At 52.8% G+C, this 26,738-nt stretch overlaps 1 protein-coding gene across 1 annotated transcript; it reads left to right on the top strand.

The window, feature by feature from the left end:
- Window positions 1-6,117: 6,117 nt before the first annotated feature.
- LOC116996868 (putative uncharacterized protein DDB_G0279653) lies at window positions 6,118-25,925 on the top strand. Its single transcript, XM_033060889.1, has 4 exons — window positions 6,118-7,120; window positions 23,939-24,010; window positions 24,282-25,277; window positions 25,324-25,925. Exons 1-4 carry the CDS (start codon window positions 6,118-6,120, stop codon window positions 25,923-25,925), a joined length of 2,673 nt encoding a protein of 890 aa, XP_032916780.1.
- Window positions 25,926-26,738: the final 813 nt, after the last annotated feature.

Consider the following 26,738-nt stretch of genomic DNA (forward strand, 5'->3'; position numbering starts at 1 on the left):
CTCAGGACACAGAGGGACTGCTCAGGACACAGCAGGGACTGCTCAGGACAGCAGGGACTGCTCAGGACACAGCAGGGACTGCTCAGGACAGAGTGGGGACTGCTCAGGACACAGAGGGACTGCTCAGGACAGAGAGGGGACTGCTCAGGACACGGCAGGGACTGCTCAGGACACAGAGGGGACTGCTCAGGACAGAGCAGGGACTGCTCAGGACACAGAGGGGACTGCTCAGGACACAGCAGGGACTGCTCAGGACACAGAGGGGACTGTTCAGGACACAGAGGGACTGCTCAGGACACAGAGGGACTGCTCAGGACACAGGGACTGCTCAGGACAGAGTGGGGACTGCTCAGGACACAGAGGGACTGCTCAGGACAGAGTGGGGACTGCTCAGGACACAGCAGGGACTGCTCAGGACACAGCAGGGACTGCTCAGGACACAGCGGGGACTGCTCAGGACACAGATGTTCATGGGATCCTCAGGGACTTTGCAGCCCTGGGCAGTTTTTGGGTGATGGAGATTTGGCCGTCCTGGGGACAAAGGAATCACAGAATGGTTTGGGAGGGGCGTTAAAGGCTCTCCTGTTCCACCCTGGGACCAGGGACACCTGGCACTGTCCCAGGGCACTCCCAGCCCCACCCAGCCGAGGGCACTGCCAGGATGGACATCCACAGCCCTGTGCCTCCCCTCCCTCCCCATAAAGAATTTTTTCTTCCCATCCCATCTAACCCTGCTCTCTCTCAGCTGAAGCCATTCCCTGGTCCTGTCTCTCCCAGCCCTTGCCCAAAGTCTCTCCCTGTTTCTTGCTGGCTGCTCCAGGCCCCACTGAGGTCACCCAGAGCCTTCTGTTCCCCAGAAGGAGCAGTGCCAGCCCTCCAGCAGAGCCCCATCGCTGTGACCCCCGAGTGCTCTGGGCTGTGTCCAGCTGTGCTGAGCTCTGCTCCACAGCCCCTCTGTCCCCAGCTGTCCCAGAGCAAAGGGCTGGGGCACAGATCTCACTGGCAGCTGCTCTGTGCTCCCCACAGCACCCAGAACCAGCCCAGGCCAGGCTGGCACCGCGGGCTGGTGTCACCCCAGCTCTCCATGCCTCGAGGGTTCTCCTCAGTGCTCAGAGCTGCCAGGCTGGAACTCCTGGCACTGCTCTGATAAAATCATCTCCCTCATCCTGCCGCCCTCTCCAAGGGCCCAGCCTGCAGCTGTACAAGCAAATTACATCCCCTTCATTTATCACCATCAAAGGGAAAGCAAGAAGGGGAAAACTCAGCCCTCACTGCTAAGAGCGTGCATTAAAATGTCATTAATTCTCCTGGAGTCCGTTTGCACAGCTGGAGCTGCCCCGGTGTCTCTGAGGAGCAGGGACAGCAGGAGTGCAGGACAGGATGTCCCTTCCCCTCTCAGGGCTCTCAGGGTGGCAGCAGCTCTGCAGGATGAATGTCCCTGTGCTCCCACACCCTGCTGGCCCTGCCCCAGCCAGGTGTGCAAACAAGTGGGGGGAACTGAGGGCACCTGTGGGGCTGGGAGCTGCTCAGAGCATCATCCCCTGCTGCCAGCCGGGAGCAGAGCCGGGCTGGGGCTGGCACAGCCTGCAGGGCTGGCACTGTCACTGTCACTGTCACTGTCACTGTCACTGTCACTGTCACTGTCCCACTCCCTGCAGGGCTGTCCCCTCACTGTCCCACACCCTGCAGGGCTGTCCTGTCACTGTCACTGTCACTGTCACTGTCCTACTCCCTGCAGGGCTGTCCTGTCACTGTCACTGTCCCACAGCCTGCAGGGCTGTCACTGTCCCCTCACTGTCCCACACCCTGCAGGGCTGTCACTGTCCTCTCACTGTCACTGTCACTGTCACTGTCACTGTCCCACACCCTGCAGGGCTGTCCTGTCACTGTCACTGTCACTGTCCCACACCCTGCAGGGCTGTCCTGTCACCGTCACTGTCACTGTCCCACACCCTGCAGGGCTGTCACTGTCACTGTCGCTGTCACTGTCCCACACCCTGCAGGGCTGTCCTGTCACTGTCGCTGTCACTGTCGCTGTCACTGTCCCACACCCTGCAGGGCTGTCCTGTCACTGTCACTGTCACTGTCCCACAGCCTGGGGCTGTCCTGTCACTGTCCCACTCCCTGCAGGGCTGTCCTGTCACTGTCACTGTCCCCTCACTGTCCCACACCCTGCAGGGCTGTCCTGTCACTGTCACTGTCACTGTCACTGTCCCACACCCTGCAGGGCTGTCACTGTCACTGTCCCACACCCTGCATGGCTGTCACTGTCACTGTCACTGTCACTGTCCCACACCCTGCAGGGCTGTCACTGTCACTGTCACTGTCACTGTCCCACACCCTGCAGGGCTGTCACTGTCACTGTCCCACACCCTGCATGGCTGTCACTGTCACTGTCACTGTCACTGTCCCACACCCTGCAGGGCTGTCACTGTCACTGTCACTGTCACTGTCCCACACCCTGCAGGGCTGTCCTGTCACTGTCACTGTCACTGTCCCACACCCTGCAGCACTGTCACTGTCACTGTCACTGTCACTGTCCCACACCCTGCAGGGCTGTCCTGTCACTGTCACTGTCACTGTCCCACACCCTGCAGAGCTGTGCTGTGACTGTCCCACACCCTGCAGGGCTGTCCCCTCACTGTCCCAGCTGCCAGAGCCAAGTCAGGACGGGTTGGACACTCCAGACCTGCTCACCCAGACCAGTCCAGCCTGGGGGGCAGGAACAAATCAATCCAGCTTTTCCTACCCCCAGGTGAACCCTGGGCTCAGCTCTGCTCTTGGGAGAGCTGGAGCCCTGCTCTGGGCTTGTCTTTGATCCCAGAGCTGGAAATGCTGAGCAGCTGCTGCAGGGGTGCCTTGCAGTCACTCTCTGGGGGATTTTAGGGAAATTCTTTTGAAAGAAACCTGCCCAAATCTCGGGATTCTCCTCACTGCCAACTCCCAATGCACCCACAGAGCTGGCCCTGCCTGGGGACTGAGCTTGCCTGGGGACACGAGGCACAGGGGCCACCCCAGCTCTGCCTGGGGACACGAGGCACAGGTGCCGCCCCAGCTGGGGCTGGACACAGCAAGAGGAGTGGTGCCAGCTCTGAGTGCCCTGCCAGGCTGGCTGGGATGGACAAACCATGGCTGTGACTGATGGATGCAGCTCCCATCTCCCTGCTGGCCTGCACCAGCCCCAGCACAGTGGCTTTTCCTCACCAAATCCTCCTTTTGTTACCCACCGTGCTCCTTTTGCAGGTGATTGATTCCCCTGGAGCTCAGTACTCATCCTGGCTGTCCCTGCAGACCCTCTGGGATGGTGAAAAACCAAACAGGAACCCAGATGTGCTCTGCCTCTGCCCAGCCAGAGCAGCCAGAGGTCAGAGATGAGGGAGCTTTGGGCTGGCAAGGAGCCTTTGGTGCTCTGCCCAGCTGGGACTGTGCAAGGCTCAAAGAGCAGTGGGAATTGTTCACCCCAAGCCAGGCACCAAACCCTAAACCTGCCTGGGCATGGGGAGGCAGCTCCAGGTTCTGCCTGGAGCAAAGCCACAGCTGGCTGTGACAGGGTCACCTCCCTGTCACCTCAGCTCTGAGGGGTGGTGGCACTTGGGGCGGCTGGGGATTCCCAGAGAGCAGTGACAGCCCTGGGGACTTCTCCTTGTGCCACCACCCCAAAGTTCCAAATCCCTGGAGAAGTCCCAGGAAGATTTTGGGAGAGCAGCTGCAGGATGGGGCCGTGGAGGGGCAGCTCTGGGGACACTGGGACTGCAGGGACAGCTGGTGACAGCCTGGGTGTCCCTGCACAGCAGAGCCCACACAGCAGCAGCAGCAGGGACTCGATCCCTGGGTGTGCAGGGGATGAAAGCAGCTCTGTGTGCGTCACACCTGGGACACCCCAGGACAGACCTCAGTGTCCCCAGGTGCCACCTCTGATTAAAGGCACAGCCAGTGGGGGACCGGGGGGAAAGCCCACGGAGGGAACAATCAAAATTCATGACAGCTCTGCCTTTTAATTTGATGATTTCAGGGCCGTTCATAAATTTACATATTTAATTAAATGCCACAAGCAAATGATTTTTCCATTAGGCTCCGTGCTCCTTATTACACTTCACAGGCTGGGGCTCTCCCTGCTCGTGTGCAAGGCCAGATAAGGCTCCCCTGCGTCCCCAGCAGCTTTCCTGGGCTCTCAGGCTGGGTTCTGTCTCCCCCACTGCTCCTGCTCGGAGCAAGGCTGACAATAAAGAAGGAGGAAGTTTCCTTGGGATTGTCTCCTCTCTCTGCCAAAGGTGGCTTTGAAGGCAAGAATAAGAAAAGGAGGAAGAAAGGGAAGAAAGAGGAGGCTGAGAGCTCCACAAGAAAGGAAACTGGAGATAAAACAAATAAATAAAGCCAAAGGGAGGGAATACAAAAGGGGGGTGCAAGGGATCCTTCCAGGCTCAGAGTACTGCCCCAAAGCTCCCCCTGGCACGGGAGATCCCAGGAAGAAAATCCCCTTTTCCCATGCCCAGCTGTCCCCTGTGAGGGACAATCGGCTGCTGAGGGATGAAGTGTGGGGCTGCCCCATGGAGGGGAGGGATGAGGGGTGGGATGCAGGTGGGAGCTGCCTGGTGCTCCCCAAATCCTACTGCTCCCATCATCTCCATCAGCGGGATGAGAGTCCAGGGCTTGTTCCCACAGGGAGGGAATTTCCTCCACTGAACTGCCTGGGGAAGGGGAAGGGAAAGGGGAAGGGGAAGGGAAAAAGGGAAAGGGAAAGGGGAAAGGGGAGGAGGAAGGGAAAAGGGGAAGGGAAAGGGGATAGGAAAGGGAAAGGGGAAAGGGGAAAGGGAAAAGGGAAAGGGGAAAGGGGAGGAGGAAGGGAAAAGGGGAAGGGAAAGGGGATAGGAAAGGGAAAGGGGAAAGGAAAAGGGGAAAGGAAAAGGGAAAGGGGGAAGGGAAAGGGGAAGGAAAAGGAAGGGAAAAGGGGAAGGGAAAAGGGAAAGGGAAAGGGGAAAGGAAAAAGGGAAAGGGAAAGGGGAAGGGAAAGGGGATGGGAAAGGAAAGGGGAAAGGGGAAAGGGAAAAGGGAAAGGGGAGGAGGAAGGGAAAAGGGAAAGGAAAAGGGAAAGGGAATGGGGAAGAGGAAGGGAAAACGGGAAGGAAAAGGGGAAGGAAAAGGGAAAGGGAAAAGGGGAAGGGAAAGGGCACCACTTGTGTCTGTGCTTTAAGGCAGACTCTTCACGTGTGCAGAGAAGTCACTTGGCCAAACTGAAGCCTCAGGCCGTCCTTGCTGCAGCCAGCACCTCAGAGGCTCCGTCCACTTTCCCATCACAAAATAAATGAGGCATTCAGCCTTCATTGCCAGGGAAGGACCACAAAACCCCAGCTCCCTGCTCAGCAGTGCTTGGATGCTTTGGCCCTTCTGTGAGGACGAGGTTCCTGATGCCACCAGGAAAAGGTTCACCACAAAAGCAGCATTCTGGCTGTGGAGGGACATTCAGAAGTTCTTTTGCTCCTAATGTTGGTGGGGAGAGTGAGTTGCACAGCAAATGGGCTCTTAGGATGTGTCTTAGGATGTGTGTGGCACTGCAGGGAGCCGTGTGTAATGGGGCAGTGTGACATCAAACCCCAGCTCATCCTCAGAAAGGAGCCTGACCCCCTCTGGAATTTGTCACTGGGGATCATGGGCAGTTTTCATTTGTGTTTTGGTGCTGGCAGCAGTCAGAGCTGCGAAGGGTGAAGCTCCTTGGAGCCTCTCCCAGCCCAGCTCAGCGCAGGGTGTGTAACATTCTGCTTTTCCTCGCTTTCCCTGACCCCAGGGAGGCTCATTGCCCTGCCAAGGCCAGCAGTGAGAGCTGCACTGGGGCTGAGGGCAGTGGGGTCAGCTCACCTGGGCAGGCTGGACATCAGCACGGGCTCTGTTCTGTGTGAAAACAAACAAACAAACAAACAAACAAACAAACAAACAAACAAATAAACAAACAAACGCAGCCTCTGTCCCTCCCAGCTGCAGCACGGCCCCCCTGGGCCAGGCTGGGCCAGGGCTGGCAGTGCCAGCTCCCACCTCAGGGGTCACAGCTCATTAAAATGGAATTGCATGGTAAATTGGATGTGCTGAACTGTTGTGTGATCAGCGTCCAAGCCTCTGCCCGGGATGGTGGAGAATGGTAATGATCCCCTGTGCAGGCAGCAAACAGGGAACCAGACTGAGAACCAGACCTGGAACCAGACCAGGAACCAGACCGGGAACCAGACTGGGAACCAGACCGGGAACCAGACCAGGAACCAGACAGGGAACCAGACTGGGAACCAGACAGGGAACCAGACTGGGAACCAGACCAGGAACCAGACTGGGAACCAGACCGGGAACCAGACTGGGAACCAGACCAGGAACCAGACTGGGAACCAGACCAGGAACCAGACTGAGAACCAGACCGGGAACCAGACTGGGAACCAGACTGGGAACCAGACTGGAAACCAGACTGAGAACCAGACCGGGAACCAGACTGAGAACCAGACCAGGAACCAGACTGAGAACCAGACCAAGAACCAGACCGGGAACCAGACCGGGAACCAGACCAGGAACCAGACCGGGAACCAGACAGGGAACGAGACCAGGAACCAGACTGAGAACCAGACCAGGAACCAGACTGAGAACCAGACCGGGAACCAGACTGGGAACCAGACCGGGAACCAGACCAGGAACCAGACTGAGAACCAGACCGGGAACCAGACCAGGAACCAGACCGGGAACCAGACCAGGAACCAGACTGGGAACCAGACCGGGAACCAGACCAGGAACCAGACTGGGAACCAGACCAGGAACCAGACCGGGAACCAGACTGAGAACCAGACTGAGAACCAGACTGGGAACCATACTGGGAACCAGACCAGGAACCAGACCAGGAACCAGACTGGGAACCAGACCAGGAACCAGACTGGAAACCAGACTGAGAACCAGACTGAGAACCAGACCGGGAACCAGACTGAGAACCAGACCGGGAACCAGACCAGGAACCAGACTGGGAACCAGACCAGGAACCAGACTGGGAACCAGACCGGGAACCAGACTGAGAACCAGACCGGGAACCAGACCGGGAACCAGACTGGGAACCAGACCTCCCTCACTGCTTCCCAGTGCACCCCGAGCTCCTGCTGTCCCTGTTCCCTGTCCCAGATCCCAAATCCCCTCCTGTCAGGGAGTTGTGCAGAGCCACAAGGGCCCCCCTGAGCCTCCTTTTCTCCAGGCTGAGCCCTCCCAGCTCCCTCAGGAATTCTCCAGCCCCTGTCAGGAGGCGCTTGTCTCCCAAACGATGTGAGAACAGCACACGGGCACCAAACTGAGCCATGAACAGCCCACCCAGCCGGGCAGGTTCTGTCCCAGATCTCCCCATGGATCCCAGGACAGCACACCCAGCCAGGTAGGTTCTGTCCCAAATCCCCCCATGGATCCCAGGACAGCACACCCAGCCGGGCAGGTTCTGTCCCAAACCCTTCCATGGATCCCAGGACAGCACACCCAGCCCAGCAGGTTTTTCCCCAAACCCTGCCATGGATCCCAGGTTTTTCCCCAAACCCTGCCATGGATCTGAGGCACAGGGACCTCTCCAGCACACTGAAGGGGTTTGGTCAGAGCTGCTTTTGTGGGAAAATGGAGATTTGGCTTGAGCAAAGCTCTCAGCAAACTGGTTCTCCAGCCATCTATCAAAAGCCACTTATGGGATTTTCCCCCCATCTTTTGGGGCTGATTGTAAAAATTATTCTGAACAGGCACAGCAGTTCAATTGTAATAATTTTGTCACTTGGAGTATTTTGATTTTTCATTTTCATTTTTCCATTTTCATTTTGCTGCTCCATTTCAAAATTTAGCAAAAAATGCGGTGATTACTGTACAGTTAAAATGAGGGGAGGGAAGCAACAAGCTGAAACCTTTCCTCCGAGATAGGAAAGAAATAATACCCTATCACTGTGCATCCGGAAATGATATTCTTTCTGATTTGAAGCAGGGGGGGACAGGACAGGGGTAATGCTGCATTTTTAATTTTGTTCTATTCTTTGGGTTTTATTCTGAGCCCAAAATGCATTTAAACAAGTTATTTCTGCGATTCTCCCAATTAAAATGGAACAGCTTATTTCCCAGAGCAGAGAAAAGGCTGCAAATAGAATCCTGAGGAATTAGGAGGAGCAGGAGCCTTTCTTATGAAAATGCAGAGGTTTGCAGCCTGGGAACTGCTGGCTGCTCTGCCTTGGGACGGGGGGTTGTTTTCATCTTGGCTGCTGCAGAGATGGTTCCTGTGCAGGGACTGAGATTCAGCTCGGGGCTCCTTTGGGGTTGTGGCCTCTGCCCTGCCTGTGCCCAAAGTGCCTCGAGCAGGGGCACAGCCAGGGAGGGAGGGAGGGAGGGAGGTCTGTGCTCCGTGACAGAGCCACAGCCAGGATCCTGGTGAAGAGCAAAACCACCCCCAGGTCATTAATTCTGCTCACCCAGATCCCTGGTATCACATTTGATACTTGCTTATCACACTGATATGTGCTTATCACATTGATGTGGTATCACATTGATATGGTATCACATTGATATGGTATCACATTGATATGGCATCACATTGATATGGTACTGTGGATGAAAAGCTTACATGGTGTTGTGGATGACATGGTATCACATTGGATATGTGCCTATCTCGTTTGATATGTACTTATCCCATGTGATATGTGCCTATCCCATCTGATATGTGCCTATCACACTGATATGTGCCTATCACACCAGAAATCCCTGAAACCCCAGAGATCCCGAAATCCCTGGGATCCCAGAAAACCAGAAATCCCAAAATCCCAGAAATCCAGAAATTCCGAAATCCCAGAAATCCAGAAATTCCGAAATCCCAGAGATCCAGAAATCCCTGAAATCCAGAAATCTCGAAATCCCTGGGATCCCAGAAAACCAGAAATCCCCGAAATCCCAGAAATCCCTGAAATCCAGGAATCCCAGCTCGTTTGACACAAACGGCATCTGCTGGCCCCGTTACAGCCCGGCCCGCGGCTCTGTCAGGAGGAATCGCTCTCCCTGTGTTATCAGCTGATTTAAATACTAACGAGCCAATAACCACGTTTGGCGAGGATAATGGGCTCAATAACAGAAGCCATAAAAAGCAGAGGTACGTGCGGTGCTCCTAGCAATGGTCCCGGAGCACGGAGAGGGGAGGGGGTGTCAGCAGTGCCCAGGAAGGTGTCAGCAGTGCCCAGGAAGGTGTCCAGCTGTGCCCAGGAAGGTGTCCAGGGCAGCACAGCTGGCAGCAGCTGGGGCTGGGTTTGTTCTGTGCCGTGGGAGGAGGGGGAGCCCTGCCAGGTGTGGGTCTCACTCTGTTTGTGGGTCAGTCACATTTGCAGGCTGAGGTTTGTCCCCTCACCTGGCGGTCAGTGCAGACATTGGGAAGATGTTTTAGAGAGCACAGGATCCATGGAATTGCTGAGGTTGGAAAACCCCTCTGAGCCCATCCAGTCCAACCATACCCAGCACTGCCAGGGCCAGCACTGTCCCTGTCCCCAAGTGCCACATCCACAGGGCTTTGGAAACCCCCAGGGATGGGGGGATGCACCCCTGGGCACCTCCAGTCCCTGACCCCTCTTTCCAATTTCCTCAATTCCCACTCTGAGCCTCCCCTGATGCCGTTCCCTGTGTCCTGTCCCTGTCCCTGTTCCCAGATCCCAAATCCCCCCGGTGTCCCCTCCTGGCAGGGAGTTGTGCAGAGCCACAAGGGCCCCCTGAGCCTCCTTTTCTCCAGGCTGAGCCCTCCCAGCTCCCTCAGGGATTCTCCAGCTCTTTCCCATTTCCCTCAGGGATTCTCCAGCCCTTTCCCAGCTCCCTCAGGAATTCTCCAGCCCCTTCCCAGCTCCCTCAGGAATTCTCCATTCCTTTCCCAGCTCCCTCAGGAATTCCCCAGCCCTGGCCCTGGCTGCTGTGCTGGAGGAGGATGAAGGGCTGGACCAGGCTGACTGGTTGGAAGTCCCCACATGCCCTGCCCTGTGTGATGCCATGACCCACACCCCGATTTCCACACCCTTGGACCCTGCCCAGAGCTCTGCCAGCAGCTCCTGGGGGACTCCAGGATGCAGAAGAGCTCCAGTGCTGCAGTTTGAGGATTTTGGTGAATAAAGTCTGCTCCAGAGAGCAATGGAGGATGTTCACATTTACAAACCACTGGATCAGTCCATGGCAACATCAGCTCTCAGTGCTGGTGTCTGTGGCCACTTCCTCCCTTCAGGCTGCCACAGCTTTATCCACTCTTGTTGTTGTTATTGCTATTATTATTATTATTATAATTACTATTTCAATTCTTCTTCTCAGATTTATGAATTTTGGCTGTGAGCAGGGGCTGGAAATGGGAAAATCCACTCCAGGGTTACATCAGAGAGGCAGTACAGCAGGAGAATGTGAAATGAGGAGCAGCAATAAAATGGATTATTAAAAAAAAATAATACTCCTATCCCTGAGTTCCTCGGTCAATTAGTAAAACTATAAGTTATTAAAAAAGGAATAAGAGAAGTAAAAAGTGAAATCGAGTGAGGGATAGGAATTAATTGGAGAGGAATGAAACAATGAAAGCCAAGCCCAGGCACTGCTGGCTCCCAGTTTAGCTCCCAGTTTTACCCCAGTTTTGTTCCCAGTTTAGTTCCCAGTTTTCTCCCATTTTTCCCAGTTTTGCTCCCAGTTTTGCTCCAAATTTTCTCCCAGTTTTACCCCAGTCTTACCCCAGTTTCACTCCCAGTTTCACTCCCAGTTTAGCTCCCCGTTTTACTCCCAGTTTTCTCCCAGTTTTACTCCCAGTTTTCTCCCAGTTTTCTCCCAGTTTAGCTCCCAGTTTTACTCCCAGTTTTACTCCCAGTTTTCTCCCATTTTTTTCCCAGTTTTACTCCCAGTTTTCTCCCAGTTTTACTCCCAGTTTTACCCCAGTTTTGTTCCCAGTTTAGCTCCCAGTTTTCTCCCAGTTTAGCTCCCAGTTTTACTCCTAGTTTTCTCCCAGTTTTACCCCAGTTTTACTCCCAGTTTTCTCCCAGTTTTCTCCCAGTTTTACCCCAGTTTTCTCCCAGTTTTGCTCCCAGCTTTGCAAGCGAGAGATTTTTTTACTGATGCCTGACTCCAAGTCAGGATTTTTCTCAGCAGAATTTCACTATTTGTGCTTGCTAATGAAGATATATTTATATGGGGAAAAAAAAATAAATCCAGGCTACCCCAGAGACCCCCATCCCTTTAAATCCAGGCTGGGCAGACCTAAGTGGAAAACACCCAGTGGGGGACAAGGCTCTGCGAGCAGAGAGGGAGATGAGACTCTCTAATAAGATCTTTTCCCATCTCTAATTTCTCTGAATCGAACTGCTCATGCAGAAAGCAGCACTGGGAGATTTGGAAAGCTATTTGTGTGGGTAATTGACATTATTTTCTCTGCTAGGCACTACACCCAATTTCCAGTGTTAATATAAACATTTTTTTCTAAAATGATAGCTTGTGCTTTTTGGTGGGCATAAAGCAGCATTTGTATTTTCAGCCAAAATGCATAATAAATAAACGAATACATTTGGTAGAATATTTTATCTCCCTGGATGAAAAGGAATGAAATCTATTCAGGCTGACCAGAATGCTTGCTCATTCTGGCTGGGCTTAGCAAAACATTTTGGTTAAAAGCACACAGTGAAGATGGGAATTTTTTTTTGGAGGGATGTAAAATGGATTTTGATTTCTCATTTCAGCACAAAATCCATCCTTTTTGGAGGTTTGAAGTGATAGTTCAAATTTGACCTCTATTAGCCTGTATTTTTAGAAAAAGCTGAAACAACGAAGGGTTTATTACAGGTTTGGTTCAACTCACAATCAAGCGCATTATTTAGGGATTTTTTCCATATTTTCTTTGTGGGAGAAGGGTTTTTAAAAGCTGGAGCTACACCCCCACGTTTTCCCTGCCATGTGTGCCTCAGGGAGCAGTGGCAGTGACATTGTGGGATGGAAATTGGGCAAAATTGGGACCTGCTCAGCTCAGGAGAACAGGGGGATAATCCAGGAAAACAAGGCAGCAATCCAGCTCTGCTGGGATGGAAGGACAAGGGGTTCCTTTCCCTTTTCCCTTTCTCCTCTCCTTTCCTTTCCTTTCCTTTCCTTTCCTTTCCTTTCCTTTCCTTTCCTTTCCTTTCCTTTCCTTTCCTTTCCTTTCCTTTCCTTTCCTTTCCTTTCCTTTCCTTTCCTTTCCTTTCCTTTCCTTTCCTTTCCTTTCCTTTCCTTTCCTTTCCTTTCCTTTCCTTTCCTTTCCTTTCCTTTCCTTTCCTTTCCTTTCCTTTCCTTTCCATTCCATTCCATTCCATTCCATTCCATTCCATTCCGAAATGAGGGGTTTGGCACTCCCATCTTTCAAAGCAAAGCAAAGGATTTATTTTTAAGGTAACCCCATGGGTAATTTGTAAATCACCAAATGAGTCTGGTCTCTGAGCGACGGGAAAAGCTCTGGTGCTAAAAACAGTGCTCAAAAGCTTCTCTGCCACTTCTGCAGGAAAAGAAGGAGCCAAAGCCCTGTCCCTGTGTGTGTCCCCTGTCCCTGTGTGTGTGTCACATCCCTGTGTGTCCCCTGTCCCTGTCTTTGTCCTGTCCCTGTGACCTTTGGGACAGCTCAGACACCGCAGCTGGGATTGAGCAGCATCAAGGGCAGGTACAAAAAGCCTGGGGTCAAGTCCCTGGTCCAAGAGGAGGGACAGAAATAACAAAATCACGAACATCCTCCCTCACTGGCAAAGCATGAGTGGAGGTGATGAACAAATAGAAATCTGCTGGCAAGAAAAAGGGGAAAAAAAACCCGACTGTCACGAGGTGAAACTCAACCTCCCCCAGAGAAATGCAGAGGTGAATTCATTAAACACGAAATAAACCTCAGTGTGCTCCCAAAGGGAGCTGGGAGTCAATGGCTCCATCCTGGGACCAGGGATGTGTGAAATAAAGTTTATTTTCCTGGGGAGTTTGTAGGATTTCATTGCAGCTGCCCTCAGAAGCAGGAGCTGGTCCCTGGAGATGAGTTCCTGCAGGCTGGGAGCAGCAGTGGGTGCAGAATGTCCCCAGAGCCCCCCAGCAGTGCTCAGGGACACTGTGGAGGGGCAGAGCCTGGGGGCAGTGGGTGCTGTGACAGCAGAGGGGCCAGGACAGAGCACAGGGGACCCTCCTGCCCAGCCCTGGCTCCTCAGCACCTCTTGTTGAGATAAAACCCCTTGGGAAATGCAAGGCTCATCATTCCTGCAGCTCTGGGCAGGAGTCCCAGGACTGACACGTGTGAGTGCTGTCAGCAACTGCTATTCTCATTCCTACCATCGAAATCTGCTGGAGATTTCATCTGAAATTAGAAAAACCAACCCCACAAACCACAGAAAATCTCCTGTGGTGAGATTCCCATTGACCAAGATTAGATTTGAGGCAGAAGGAGACCACAGCCATTCTGGGGGCTCCCATGGGACCAGGGAAGAGGAGATGTTCTCACTAAACACAGGGCAGGGGTTGGACTGCTCTGCTGTGAAATCTGGGAAGAGTCAAGGCTGAACTGAGAGCCTGAAGGCAGCCCAGGCCCCATGGCAGCTGTGCCAGCAGTTCTGGGGATTGCTGAGGTGGGGCTGTCCCAGTGCCCATCCAGCCCTGACAGCACCCAGCTCCTGGAGGAGAAGGGATCTGCAGCCTCCCATCAGATCACTGCTCTGCTGCACTTCTCCTGCAGTAAAATAGAGATAATACAGCAGAGAAACAATGCCACCAAACTTGTTATCAGTCCTTCCTTGCTTATTCCTCCCACCAAACACTTCCTATCAGCATTCACCAGCTAATCTTCTCTTTTTGTCACTGACACAAAAACACTTGCTCATTTTGTGTCATCTCCAAATACTGCAACAATAGAAGAATGCAGCCATTAATTACTGAAATTACCGTTACAAGAGAAAATTATAGTCATTAAAATCGAGGTAAAACTCATTTGTACTTTCCTCAACTTCTCATTTTTTGTGAAGTTATCAACTTAATGCCTCCGGTAAAGACCCCAGAATGCAGCAAACGGAAAAGTTTGGGAAATGAGTGGTGCTGTCACTGCAGGAGCTTCTCTGCTCCACTGAGGCAAAGGCTCCTGATCTCTCTGAGCTGTGCTCTCACCACAGAACCATGGAATGGGCTGGAAAGGACCTCAAATCCACCCATCCCACCCCTGCCACGGCAGGGACACCCCCACTGTCCCAGGTGCTCCAGCCTCAGTGTCCAACCTGGGGCACTGCCAGGGACCCTGGGGCAGCCCCAGCTGCTCTGGGCTGTGGGTGAGAGGTTCTGGAAGGTCCATGGCAACCCAAACCACCCTGGGGCTCTCTGGTTCCACATTCTGTAAATATTGGGATGAACAGGGAAGCTCCTGCTGGTGGAATCCAGCTCTGTGCCAGGTCCAGTGGGTGCAAATTCCTGTGGTGAGCCTGCAGGAGCCTTGGCAGGGAGAACACGACTGTCCCAAGCACTGGAGCCATGGAGCCAGCAGGGTCTGAGCCTGCTCAGGGTCACACCCACCCCGAGCTGGCCAAGGGGGATCCTGGAGGAGCCAAACTCCCCCTTGGGGATCTCCCGACCCTTAGCAGGGGGTCCCTGCCCTTTCTCCTGGGAATTCAGGATGTCCCCAGGACAGCTGCAGCCAATCCCTCAGATTTTGATCCATGACAGGAATCCAGACAGGACTGAACACCTGAGCCAGCCTCAGCCAGGCCCAGCACCAGGAACCGGCACTGCCGGGGTGAACGGGGCTAAGATCACTGTCTCTGCTGATAGCAGTGCTGATAGCAGTGCTGATAACAGGAGTTCAGAGACTCTGACACCATCACTGTCTCTGCTGATAGCAGTGCTGATAGCAGTGCTGATAACAGGAGTTCAGAGATTGATACCATATTGATACCATCACTGCCTCTGCTGATAGCAGTGCTGATAGCAGTGCTGATAACAGTGCTGATAGCAGTGCTGATAACAGGAGTTCAGAGACTCTGACACCATCACTGTCTCTGCTGATAGCAGTGCTGATAGCAGTGCTGATAGCAGAGCTGATAGCAGAGCTGATAACAGGAGATCAGAGACTCTGACACCATCACTGTCTCTGCTGATAGCAGTGCTGATAGCAGTGCTGATAACAGTGCTGATAGCAGTGCTCATAGTGCTGATAACAGGAGTTCAGAGACTCTGACACCATCACTGTTTCTGCTGATAGCAGTGCTGATAGCAGAGCTGATAACAGGAGATCAGAGATTGATATAATCACTGTCTCTGCTGGTACCAGTGCTGCTAACAGGAGATCACAGATTGATATCATCAGTGTCTCCGCTGATAGCAGTGCTGATAACAGGAGATCAGAGATTGATACCATCACTGTCTCTGCTGATAGCAGTGCTGATAACAGGAGTTCAGAGATTGATACCATCAACTGTCTCTGCTGGTACCAGTGCTGATAGCAGTGCTGATAACAGGAATTCAGAGACTCTGACACCATCACTGTCTCTGCTGATAGCAGTGCTGATAGCAGTGCTGATAACAGGAGTTCAGAGATTGATACCATCACCGTCTCTGCTGGTACCAGTGCTGATAACAGTGCTGATAACAGGAGATCACAGACTGATACCATCACTTGTCTCTGCTGGTACCAGAGCTGATAGCAGTGCTGATAACAGGAGATCACAGACTGATACCATCACCGCCTCTGCTGACACCAGGAGCTCAGAGATTGATACTGAACACAACCAGCCCGGACACCCATCCTTTGTAAGACCCTCATTAGAATCAGTTTTGGGCAGGGAACCCAGCAGGCTGCATTCACCACTGCTGTTCCCAAGGACAACGCAATAAAGGATGGCAGCTTTGTCCACACGCACATTGTCCATCCACACACGGCCCATGGGAATGGATTTTGGCTCATGGTCCAGGCTGTTAATGTTGGTAGGGTGCTGTCAGGGTCATGGCAATGGAACAAAGCAGCTCCAAATGGCAAATTTGCTTCCTGCACTACTTTCCTGACTTGACAACACTATTTTCAGTTCTAGATGACATCTGGGCTCGTTGTTTTAGGGGTTTTTAGCTCTACCTAGTGTCCCATGAGCACTTGAGGTTGCATATCATTAAAAATGGGAATGGGGAGGTGGGTGGGGATACAAAGCAGAGGTACGGGTACTGGGAAGGGACAAACAAAGCAGAGGTACGGGTACCAGGAAGGGACAAACAAAGCAGAGGTACGGGCACTGGGAAGGGACAGACAACCAGGAGCACTATGGCTGACAGGGATACAAAGCAGACATACAGGTACCAGGAGGGGACACAAAACCAGGAGTGCTATGGCTGATGTGGATACAAGGTACCAGGGAAGGGAAAAGAAAATCAGCTGGAACATTCACAGTTTACAAAGACATAAGGCACTAACAAACAGCAGCTAACAGAAGCAGCAACAATTTGGTAGAGACAAACCTGCATTTGGGGAATTTATTTACTGCTGATAGCAGTGTTGATAACAGTTCAGAGACTTCATTGATCTGATGCTGGGTGATGAATCCCTGCCCTAAATGCACATGCTAACATTGTACACATGCATACAAATTGAATTTGCCATTTTCCACAGATTTCAGCCATAGGCAAACCTCGGGAAAAAGAAGGGCAGGAGCAGTTTATGTGATCAGGAGAAAGGTTAAACACCCAATTATGGTGTTTGCTACAAGGTTATGGGCCAGCACAATGAATGGCTTGGTTAATATCTGCCAGGCACAGAGCTGGCCTTTCCTGGCTGCTGCTGAGCAGCAGCAATGTTCAAGTTGTGTTCCAGCAAATGTCTCTCCAAAGGATTTCCTCTACACTTGGTTTTAACTCTTAATTTTCATTCTTATTTAGTCACAGCAAAATCAGAAGGTTTGATGTTATGATTTTCTGCAAGGCTTTATGTCCAGTGCCAGCCCCATGTCTGGATGCATCTCTGAATTTCATCTCTGATTTCTCTGTGCCACTGTCCTGCTCTAAGTATTTCCCTGCCTTCTGATGAGCAAAGGTCTTGAATGCCAGGGCTTCTGCCCTTTCTGGTTTTGTTCAAAGCTGCATGAACACAACTGCAGACACCCCAGGACAGGAGTGCTGCAGTGGCTGGGACCTCTCCCCAGAGGGACTGGCCAATGCTCTCCTAACTGGGAAATTCCCTTCACATGGAGTCCCAATGTCATTTCATCCCAGTTTTCCCTCCCTTGTGTTTTATTCATTATGCAAACCCCTTCTCTTTTTTCCCCTCTGCCTTTCTTTGAACAACCTGTAATCAAATGTTTCTCTAAAAGAAGTGCCCAAGGTTTGTTTGGGTATTTTCCCCACCACTGGGATAAGCATGTGGTTGGAGAGTTCACAGGCTCCTTTTAAACAGACGGCTAATTACTCAGGAGCAGCCACCAAAGTTAACTATAAATATGTAAATTGGGGAAGAATGAAATACTCGTTAAACATTAGGCATTTACTATGGAAATTAAGTGTCATTAGAGGCATAAAAGGCTTTCCCAGCGCCTGTTCTCCCTTCCAGCCTTCATTAGTGCACTGATCCCAACAAACACAGAGGGGCCACCCCATCCAAACAAGAGCAGAGCCATCCTGAATGGGCGCCCAGAGCTCAAACCCAAACAGTTTTAAAATCAGTTTTGAGCTCTGGAGATGCTCCACAGCTTGCCCCCTCTCCCCCAGTTTGCATTTCCCCTTTGCTCCTTCCTGCAGTCCAGCAGGGGAGCAGAGGCTGGAGGAGCCCAGCACAGGAGCGCTGCCCACAGCATCCCCTGGCACAGGGCACGAGGAGTTCCTGGGAAAACGGGCAGGAAAACATTCCTTTCAGGGCTTTGGAGGCCAAAGTGGAGGGTAGAGCAAAAGTCTTGGAGAAAGAGTGGGAAATCATCTCTGGGAGCTGGAGAGCATCCTCCCCCGGAGTGAGGTGGGTGTGGATCATCCCACACTCATTTTCCATGAGCCTGTGAAACCTCTCTTCATCCCTTTGCAGGCCCCCCTCCCTCACCTCTGCAGTGCCAGGACTCAGGGAATGGCTCCACTGCCAGAGGGCAGGGATGGATGGGATTTGGGGCAGGAATTGTTCCCTGGGAGGGGGTGAGGCCCTGGCCCAGGTGCCCAGAGCAGCTGTGGCTGATCCCTGGCAGTGCCCCAGGCCAGGCTGGACACTGGGGCTGGAAACCCCTGACACAGTGGAAGAGTCCCTGCCATGGCAGGGGTGGGATGGGTGGGATTTGAGGTCTCTTCCAACCCAAACCATTCCATGATTCCATGATCTTCACTCAACATCTTCTGCTCAGCTCACTCCATCTAATCAACCACCAGTGAAAATGCAAATCACTCCCTTCCTCAACAGCCTTTCTGGAAATTAGAGGTACTGACGAGGAAATCCCTGTTTGGAAGTGCCCCAGAGCCCTGGATCAGGTTCCTGAAGGATTTCCTCAGGGATCCTTGGTGTGATCCATAAATCCCTGCCAGGACCAAAGTGCAGAGGAGTTACCAAGTGCAGGAAATCTCCTGGAACTCTTCAGCCAAGCAGGTGAGAACAGGAGACCTCTGTGAATGTGGCGGGCTTGGCAGAGGTGCCTGGCCCCTGTTCACACCTGGGACACAGTGGGAGGATGAAGTTTTCCCTGTGCACCCTCCATGCAAAGCAGCCAGTCCCAGTCCAGCACTGCAGTCCTGCTCTCAGCCAAAAAACCTCAGGGAAATGTGGAAATATTTATTTTTCTGTAGGTTTTTTTTCTGTAAATTAGAACTGATATGTAAAAAGCAAACAAAAATAAACCAGGGACAATCACAAAGTGGGAAGAACTGTGGGGAGAGCAGAGTGATTTTTGTCCTTTCTGTAACACCCACCCACACAGAGCCTGTTGGCAGCAGCAAATGATGATCAAAAAACAATCGAGGTTTTGTCAAGGAACTCTCTAGACCGTCCACTAGAAACCACACAAACAGAGCTGTGAGTTCTGCCCCGGTTCTGGTGCAAGCAGGCAATTCCTGCACTGCCCCTGACATTTCCATCCCCCAGAAAGGCTGGGATGTGCTGGGGATGGGAGCTGTGCTGGGAATGGGATCTGCTAGGAACGGGATCTGCTGGGAATGGGATCTGTTGGGAATGGGATCTGTTGGGAATGGGATCTGATGGGTGGGAATGGGATCTGTTGGGTGGGAATGGGATCTGGTGGGAATGGGATCTGTTGGGTGGAAATGGGATCTCTGCTGGGAATGGGATCTGTTGGGTGGGAATGGGATCTGTTGGGAATGGGATCTGTTGGGAATGGAATCTGTTGGGAATGGGATCTGGTGGGTGGGAATGGGATCTTCTGGGAATGGGCTCTGTTGGGAATGGGATCTGTTGGGAATGGGATCTGTTGGGAATGGGATCTCTGCTGGGAATGGAATCTCTGCTGGGAATAGGATCTGTTGGGAATGGGATCTCTGCTGGGAATGGGATCTGTTGGTTATGGGATCTCTGCTGGGAATGGGATCTGTTGGGAATGGGATCTCTGCTGGGAATGGAATCTCTGCTGGGAATAGGATCTGTTGGGAATGGAATCTCTGCTGGGAATAGGATCTGTTGGGAATGGGATCTCTGCTGGGAATGGGATCTCTGCTGGGTGGGAGTGGGAGCTCTTTTATGGGAATAGGATCTCTTTGGTGGGAATGGGATCTCTTGGGAGTGGGATCTCTGGTGCAGGCTGCAGGGCAGAGCTGGGGCATGTCTGGAGTGGGAGTGCAGTGAAACACCGAATCCCATCTCCCCACAATCCCTCTGCCCCTTTGTGTCTCCATCAATAAACAGGCACAAGGAACCACAAACCCCTCCTGGCCTGCAGGGCCATCGGTCACAAACCATCACTGTCACCCCCAGCAGCGCTGGTGGCTCCGGAGGGGCTAGGGTGTCTGACCCAAAAACGACATCCCAGGGTTCACCGGCCCAGGGCTCGGAGCACAAACACTGGGACTGCACACAGATGGCTGCAGACCTGCAGCTGCTTTATTTATGCTTCTTGGAAAGAGTTATTCAATATTCTGGTGGAGATTTAAATGTTTATTCCGAGCAATTCCCAGGCAAAATTTAACGAGCAGTCAATGGAGGAGCTTAATAAGGGGTGGGATGGAAAAAAGTCTTTTTCTGTGTCTCTGGGCAATAAATCACAAGTCTTGCAAGGGCCACAAATCTCAGCTTTTTGTGCCATTTAAGCTCAGCTCCCTCGCTGCTGTTGGAGGAGATTTAAAGGCTGCCAGTCAGCTCCTGTGAGACACAGCTGTGCTCATTTGCTTCTTTAAAACAAGTTGGAGGGCTGCTAAAGCTTCCACCAGCACAGAAAGGGGGAATGTGTTTCCCAGCCCAGCTGAACATCCCCCAGGACTTGGGGCTGGACCTGCAAAGAGGGGAAAGGTCCCTGGCCTCACATCTGCTCTAGCCTGGCTGAACCAAGACACATCTTGCTGTGCAAACGTTGAGAGATCGTTAAATTAATTTGGAGATGATCAGGTGCCTCCTTTAGGTAAAGATTTGATGTGCCTCATTCCTCTCCAAAGCATCTAAAGCATGCCAGGATCCTCTGCAACTCTTGGATGATGCAAAAGTGAGTTCAAAAGTGAAACAAGTCCAAAGTCTGCCCAAAGGACTAAAACCAAACAGATTCTGATGTGAAAAACTCAACAACCAAAGCCCCCACAAAAGAGCTTTGTGTACTCTTTTTATTTCCAGAAGTCCTAAAGGTAAAGAGATTTCTCCTTTTGAAGCCTCCTTAGCCCAAGTCCTCCCACAAGCAGCTTTGTGTTCCCTCTCCTCCTTCCTGGGCACTTTCCAGGAGTCCTTTGCACCCCCTGAGCCTGGGAGCAAAGGGAGGATTTAGGAGTTTGTGCCTTGCTGCAAACGGGGGCAGCGCTGGGGGCAGGAAAAGCTGTGCTGGCCTGAGCAGCCAATGACCTGGATAAAGCTGAGCTCAGCAGAGCTCAGCCTGGGATGTCTCTGCACATTGGCAAAGCTCTGCTCACTTGTCAAGGCAGGGCACGGCGGGGCCAGCCCAGTGTCAGCCTGGCTGATGTCACAGCTGGCCCTGGGGTCCCTGGGGTGCTGCAGCCCCTCCCAAACCTGGGGCTGCCCCCCAGCCTTGTGGGGAGGCTGAGGCACAGCCAAGGGCTTTGCCAGCAAATGAACATCCAGCCCCAGTGCTCCCCACTCCAGCAGCCACACTGAATTCCTTGTCTCACCTCTTCTGCATCACAGGGGGCTGAAACAGCAGCTGCAGCTCAGAGCTCTTGGTTTTGACCAGATCCCAGGCAGGCATCAGTCCCCATCCCATATCCTATATCCCATCCCATTATCCCATCATATCCCATATCCTATATCCCATCATATCCCATCTCCCATTATCAAGGTCAGGCTGTTCCCTTTTCCACCCTCTGTCCCTGAGGCTCTGCCCTGGCACAGCCTGAGCCCAAAGCCCTGCTCACACCCAGTTCTCCCCCAGGCTTTTGCTGTACCCGGCTCAGAATTCAGCACCACATAAAAGATGAGTTCCCAGCACGGAGCCCTGCTGTTTGTCACACCTCAGAGACCCGGGCAGGTGTCCATGGCCTGGGGTGATTTGTTTGCACACATGACAAGGTGCTTTATTGGGGACAGAGGCCACTTGGTGCTGCTGTTTGTTTGGTGGCAGCGTTTCCCCCCGGGCTCCCTCACCCTCCATTCATGAGCCAGGCAAGGTGAGAGGCAGAGAAAGGTTTTTACATCCTCCTGATCCTGTCTGTGTGCTGTGACTGCAGCATCCCCCATTCATGGGAATTCCTGACCTTTCCTGCCCCAAATCCCACCTTAGTGCAGGGAGGAAACCTCTCAGAAATGTGACTTTTAACCTCTCTGGCTCTCCAGAGCTGCTGCAGAGGATGCTTTTTTAAGACACATTGAAGGCCAGGTTGGACAGGCCTGGAGCCAGGTTCCATGGCAGGGGGTGGAACCAGGTGGGCTTTGAGGTTCCTTCCAAACCCAACCATTCTGGGACTTTCATTCCTTACAAAACAAACTCCTCACCTCCTCCTGATTTGATGGCTGATAAAGATGTAAGATGTCCCTTCTCACTGTAAATTTGTGTTCCTGGAAATGGTGTGGTGGCCTGGGGCTGGAGCTTCCCCGTGGCTCCTCCCTGGGTGTGTGGGGTGGGATAACGGGAATAACCCAGTGCAGAGAGCCCCTGGATGGCTGCTGGTCCTGGCACAGCCCAGAACAGCCTGGAGTCACTCTGCTGCTCCCAGCTGTGCTCAGGGCTGCTCCTTGGCACCCCAGAATCCATCAGCACTAATTAACAAATTACAGCAGGCACACGGGAGAGCTCTGCTCCTGAGCAGCCCGCACCTCAGCCATTAGCTATGACTCAATTAATTAATGATCATTTGTGTGCCCACCTGTGCCTGTGCTGTCCCTGGTGCTGCATTCCCAGCTCTGTGGGATCAGCTCCATCAGTGCCAAGTGGGATCAGAGCCCCGAGCTCTGGGAATGCTGCAGGAGCCCTGATTTACAGTGAATTTACAGCGAATTTACAGCAATAGCTGCTTTCCCCAGCTGCCCTGTGCCCTGGGACCTGCCATGAGCAGGACCTTTCCTGAACACATCATTTCCTCCCTGAATGTTGGCGAGGGCTGCTTTCAATTATTTCTTCCCTTCACACTCTGTATTTCCAGCTGCCTCCAATGAGCAATTCATCCACTCTATCAAATGACTTACCAAGATGGATTTCACATACAAGGCAAATAGATTTTGCCTCCCCTCATGATTTCACAGCATGATTTTTTATAATTCTGCTTCCCGTGCCTCATTTCCAGCCAACCTTTCCCACAGCAGAGTTTCCATCTGTGCCAGGTGGATGGGAAATGTCTTTGGGGATGAAAAGCAGTGCTTAATGTTGTTTTGCCCTGACTCTTGTGGCACAGCAATTCCCACGTGATCTGAAATATAGAACAGGGGCAGAAAAATACTGGGGCTCTTGCACTGAGCTGCAACATCACTGCTAGGGAGCTTTACACTCCAGAATAACTGCACGGTGAGGAGCTGCACACACTGGGATTTACCCATGCAAGGGCACTCACAGGGCCCCCAAGCACCAGGGATGCCATGAGAGTTATGGGAAATCTCTTTCCCCACATATTTATAGATATTATATTATATTATATTATATTATATTATATTATATTATATTATATTATATTATATTATATTATATTATATTATATTATATTTATTATATTATAATTTTTTGCTGTGTTTATTTTATTTATTTTTATTTATTTATATATATTTAGGAGTTGTTGATACCAATTCAATTAAAAATTGTGGGGAAATGAAGGGATTTGGCACAATTAATGCACCTGCAGGTGGCTGCTGAGCACACACAGGAGCCAGAGGGGATGAAGGACGAATCCCCCTCGCTGGGGCTTGGCAGGGGCTGGGGGAGCAGGGTGGGCACAGACCCTGCTCTGGGCCTGAGCTGAGCCCTGTGTCAGCAGGAAAAGCCAGGAGAGCCCTCCCCAAATCCATCTGCAGCTCACTGAGGCAGCGCAGGGAGGGTTCACGGGGAGTTTATCACGGAGCTGCTGAGGGTTAATGGCCAGCAGAGCAGATTGAGCTCTGGGATTACTAAATAATGAACTTTTCTCTCCAATAAATTTGTCCCTGACTTATAAAAAATCGATAACCTGCTACACTTCGGACAATTTTTTCTCCTTTTGTTGAGGGAGGAAGCTGGGCTCAGAGTAATTTTTAAACTACTCTTTCATATACATAAAAATATATTTTACCCCGACCATTCATACGGAAGCTCTGATGTGCCACATTTATTGCAGCTTCATCACCCAGATAGATTTTTATGTGGGTGCCTGGCTATTGCTTTGTTTAATCATTCCTTTCTCTTCTCCCCAGCCCCTCTGCTCTTCCCTTCCCGGCTGTTTTATGGCCCCATCAGCAGTGCAGACCTGCAGGACGCTGCCCATGGCACGTGGGATGGCAGCAAGGTCGGGTCAGTGGGACACGGCCAAAAATCTTCTCTCTGTCCCAGGGGAGAAGTTACAGTCATGGCACACGTTCAGCCCCAGCAAGAGGGAGGGCTTTTCTGAATTTTGTTTTGTTTCGTTCCTCAGGGCAGAGGGGATGGTGTCAGTGCCTGGCTGAGCACAGAATGCACGGGAATTGGGCTGGTGCTGGGCTGAGGATGGGGATTTGTCTGGTACCTGTTCCTGTTTGCTGCCTTTCCCCTGCCCCACAGAGAACAGCCCCCCAGAGAACAGCCCCAAGGAGAACAGCCCCACGGAGAACAGCCCCATGGAGAACAGCCCCACAGAGAACAGACCCCCAGAGAACAGCCCCACGGAGAACAGCCCCAAGGAGAACAGCCCCACGGAGAACAGCCCCACAGAGAACAGCCCCATGGAGAACAGCCCCCCAGAGAACAGCTCCACAGAGAACAGCCCCACGGAGAACAGCCTCATGGAGAACAGCCCCACAGAGAACAGCCCCCCAGAGAACAGCCCCCCAGAGAACAGCTCCACAGAGAACAGCCCCACAGAGAACAGCCTCATGGAGAACAGCCCCACGGAGAACAGCCCCACAGAGAACAGCCCCCCAGAGAACAGCCCCATGGAGAACAGCCCCACAGAGAACAGCCCCCCAGAGAACAGCCCCCCAGAGAACAGCCCCACAGAGAACAGCTCCCCAGAGAACAGCCCCACAGAGAACAGCCCCATGGAGAACAGCCCCCCAGAGAACAGCCCCAAGGAGAACAGCCCCACAGAGAACAGCCCCACAGAGAACAGCCCCACAGAGAACAGCCCCAAAGAGAACAGCCCCATGGAGAACAGCCCCACAGAGAACAGCCCCCCAGAGAACAGCCTCCCGGAGAACAGCCCCAAAGAGAACAGCCCCATGGAGAACAGCCCCAAGGAGAACAGCCCCATGGAGAACAGCCTCCCAGAGAACAGCCCCACGGAGAACAGCCCCAAAGAGAACAGCCCCATGGAGAACAGCCCCATGGAGAACAGCCCCACGGAGAACAGCCTCATGGACAACAGCCCCCCAGAGAACAGCCCCAAGGAGAACAGCCCCATGGAGAACAGCCCCCCAGAGAACAGCCCCAAGGAGAACAGCCCCATGGAGAACAGCCCCCCAGAGAACAGCCCCAAGGAGAACAGCCTCATGGAGAACAACCCCCCAGAGAACAGCCCCACAGAGAACAGCCCCACGGAGAACAGCCCCCCAGAGAACAGCCCCATGGAGAACAGCCCCCCAGAGAACAGCCCCATGGAGAACAGCCCCAGAGAACAGCCCCACAGAGAACAGCCCCACAGAGAACAGCCCCATGGAGAACAGCCCCCTGGAGAACAGCCCTCCAGAGAACAGCCCCACAGAGAACAGCCCCACAGAGAACAGCCCCACGGAGAACAGCCCCCCAGAGAACAGCCCCCCAGAGAACAGCCCCCCAGAGAACAGCCCCACAGAGAACAGCCCCATGGAGAACAGCCCGACAGAGAACAGCCCCCCAGAGAACAGCCCCCCAGAGAACAGCCTCCCAGAGAACAGCCCCCCAGAGAACAGCCTCCCAGAGAACAGCCCCATGGAGAACAGCCCCATGGAGAACAGCCCCACAGAGAACAGCCCCCCAGAGAACAGCCCCACGGAGAACAGCCCCATGGAGAACAGCCCCCCAGAGAACAGCCCCACGGAGAACAGCCCCATGGAGAACAGCCCCATGGAGAACAGCCCCCCAGAGAATGAAGAATTTGGTGAACCCCTCCCAGACTGCTCCATGTCCCCATTGATGAAGAATTTGGTGAACACCTCCCAGACTGTTCATGTCCCCATTAATGAAGAATTTGGTGAACCCCTCCCAGACTGTTCATGTCCCCATTCATGAAGAATTTGGTGAACACCTCCCAGACTGTTCATGTCCCCATTCATGAAGAATTTGGTGAACCCCTCCCAGACTGCTCCATTTCCCCACTGGTGACTGATTCCCAGCTGGATTTAACCTGGATCCAGACTGCTCCATCCCTGATGGCAGCTGGTGCTGCCCAGCCTTGCAGGGCAAGGGCAGCCCAGGCTGGCCCCAGAGAGGTGCTCAGCTGTCCCCTGGCACATCTGGAAAGCCCTGGGCTGTGTCCCAGCGCTGCTCTCACGGGGCTGTTCACCTCCCAGTGATCTGTGCTCAATAACTGAGCAGCAAACGCCTGGGAACAGCAGCTAAAGCCCAGATACACAATAAAGCATCCTGGGAGGGATTAAGGGAAGTGCTGTTTGCTGGGGATTATCCAAGAGCAGCACAGATTTATCTATCACATTGCTGCCTCGCTGTGCTCTGGAATCACAGCTGTCCGTGGGCTCAGGGCACTCTGGGACAGCACAGGCACAATTTGCAGGGGGTGCAAGGTCTGAGGAAGATGAGAAGGAAGCAAAGTGTTTTCTGTGCTCTGCAATTGCAGGAGAGGTTCCCAGGAGCAATGACTTTGGTAGTGATTCATAGGGAGATGATTGTCTGGAGGCACCAACCCCGAGAAAGGAGAGGAACAAGAAATAATTCCTAGTTTGACAAATCCATCTTGTCACAGTGAGCAGCCAGCTCCCTGCTCCTCAGGCCCAGGGAGCTCTTTCTGTGATGCTAATTAGGGGCTGCCTTTAGGCTGGCACACACAGTCCTTGCTTTTCCATCTCACCCCATCACTGCCCAGCT

Source organism: Catharus ustulatus, chromosome 5 (assembly GCF_009819885.2).
Source record: "Catharus ustulatus isolate bCatUst1 chromosome 5, bCatUst1.pri.v2, whole genome shotgun sequence".
NCBI lineage: Eukaryota > Metazoa > Chordata > Aves > Passeriformes > Turdidae > Catharus > Catharus ustulatus.

What these genes read in the sequence shown, in the direction of transcription:
- LOC116996868 (XM_033060889.1), top strand. Translation starts at nt 6,118, where the DNA reads ATGGTGGAGAATGGTAATGATCCCCTGTGCAGGCAGCAAACAGGGAAC. An exon ending in GTGCACCCCGAGCTCCTGCT is followed by an intron (nt 7,121 to 23,938) that starts GTCCCTGTTCCC and finishes TCTTCTCCCCAG; the next exon opens with CCCCTCTGCTCTTCCCTTCC. An exon ending in CCTGCAGGACGCTGCCCATG is followed by an intron (nt 24,011 to 24,281) that starts GCACGTGGGATG and finishes CCTGCCCCACAG; the next exon opens with AGAACAGCCCCCCAGAGAAC.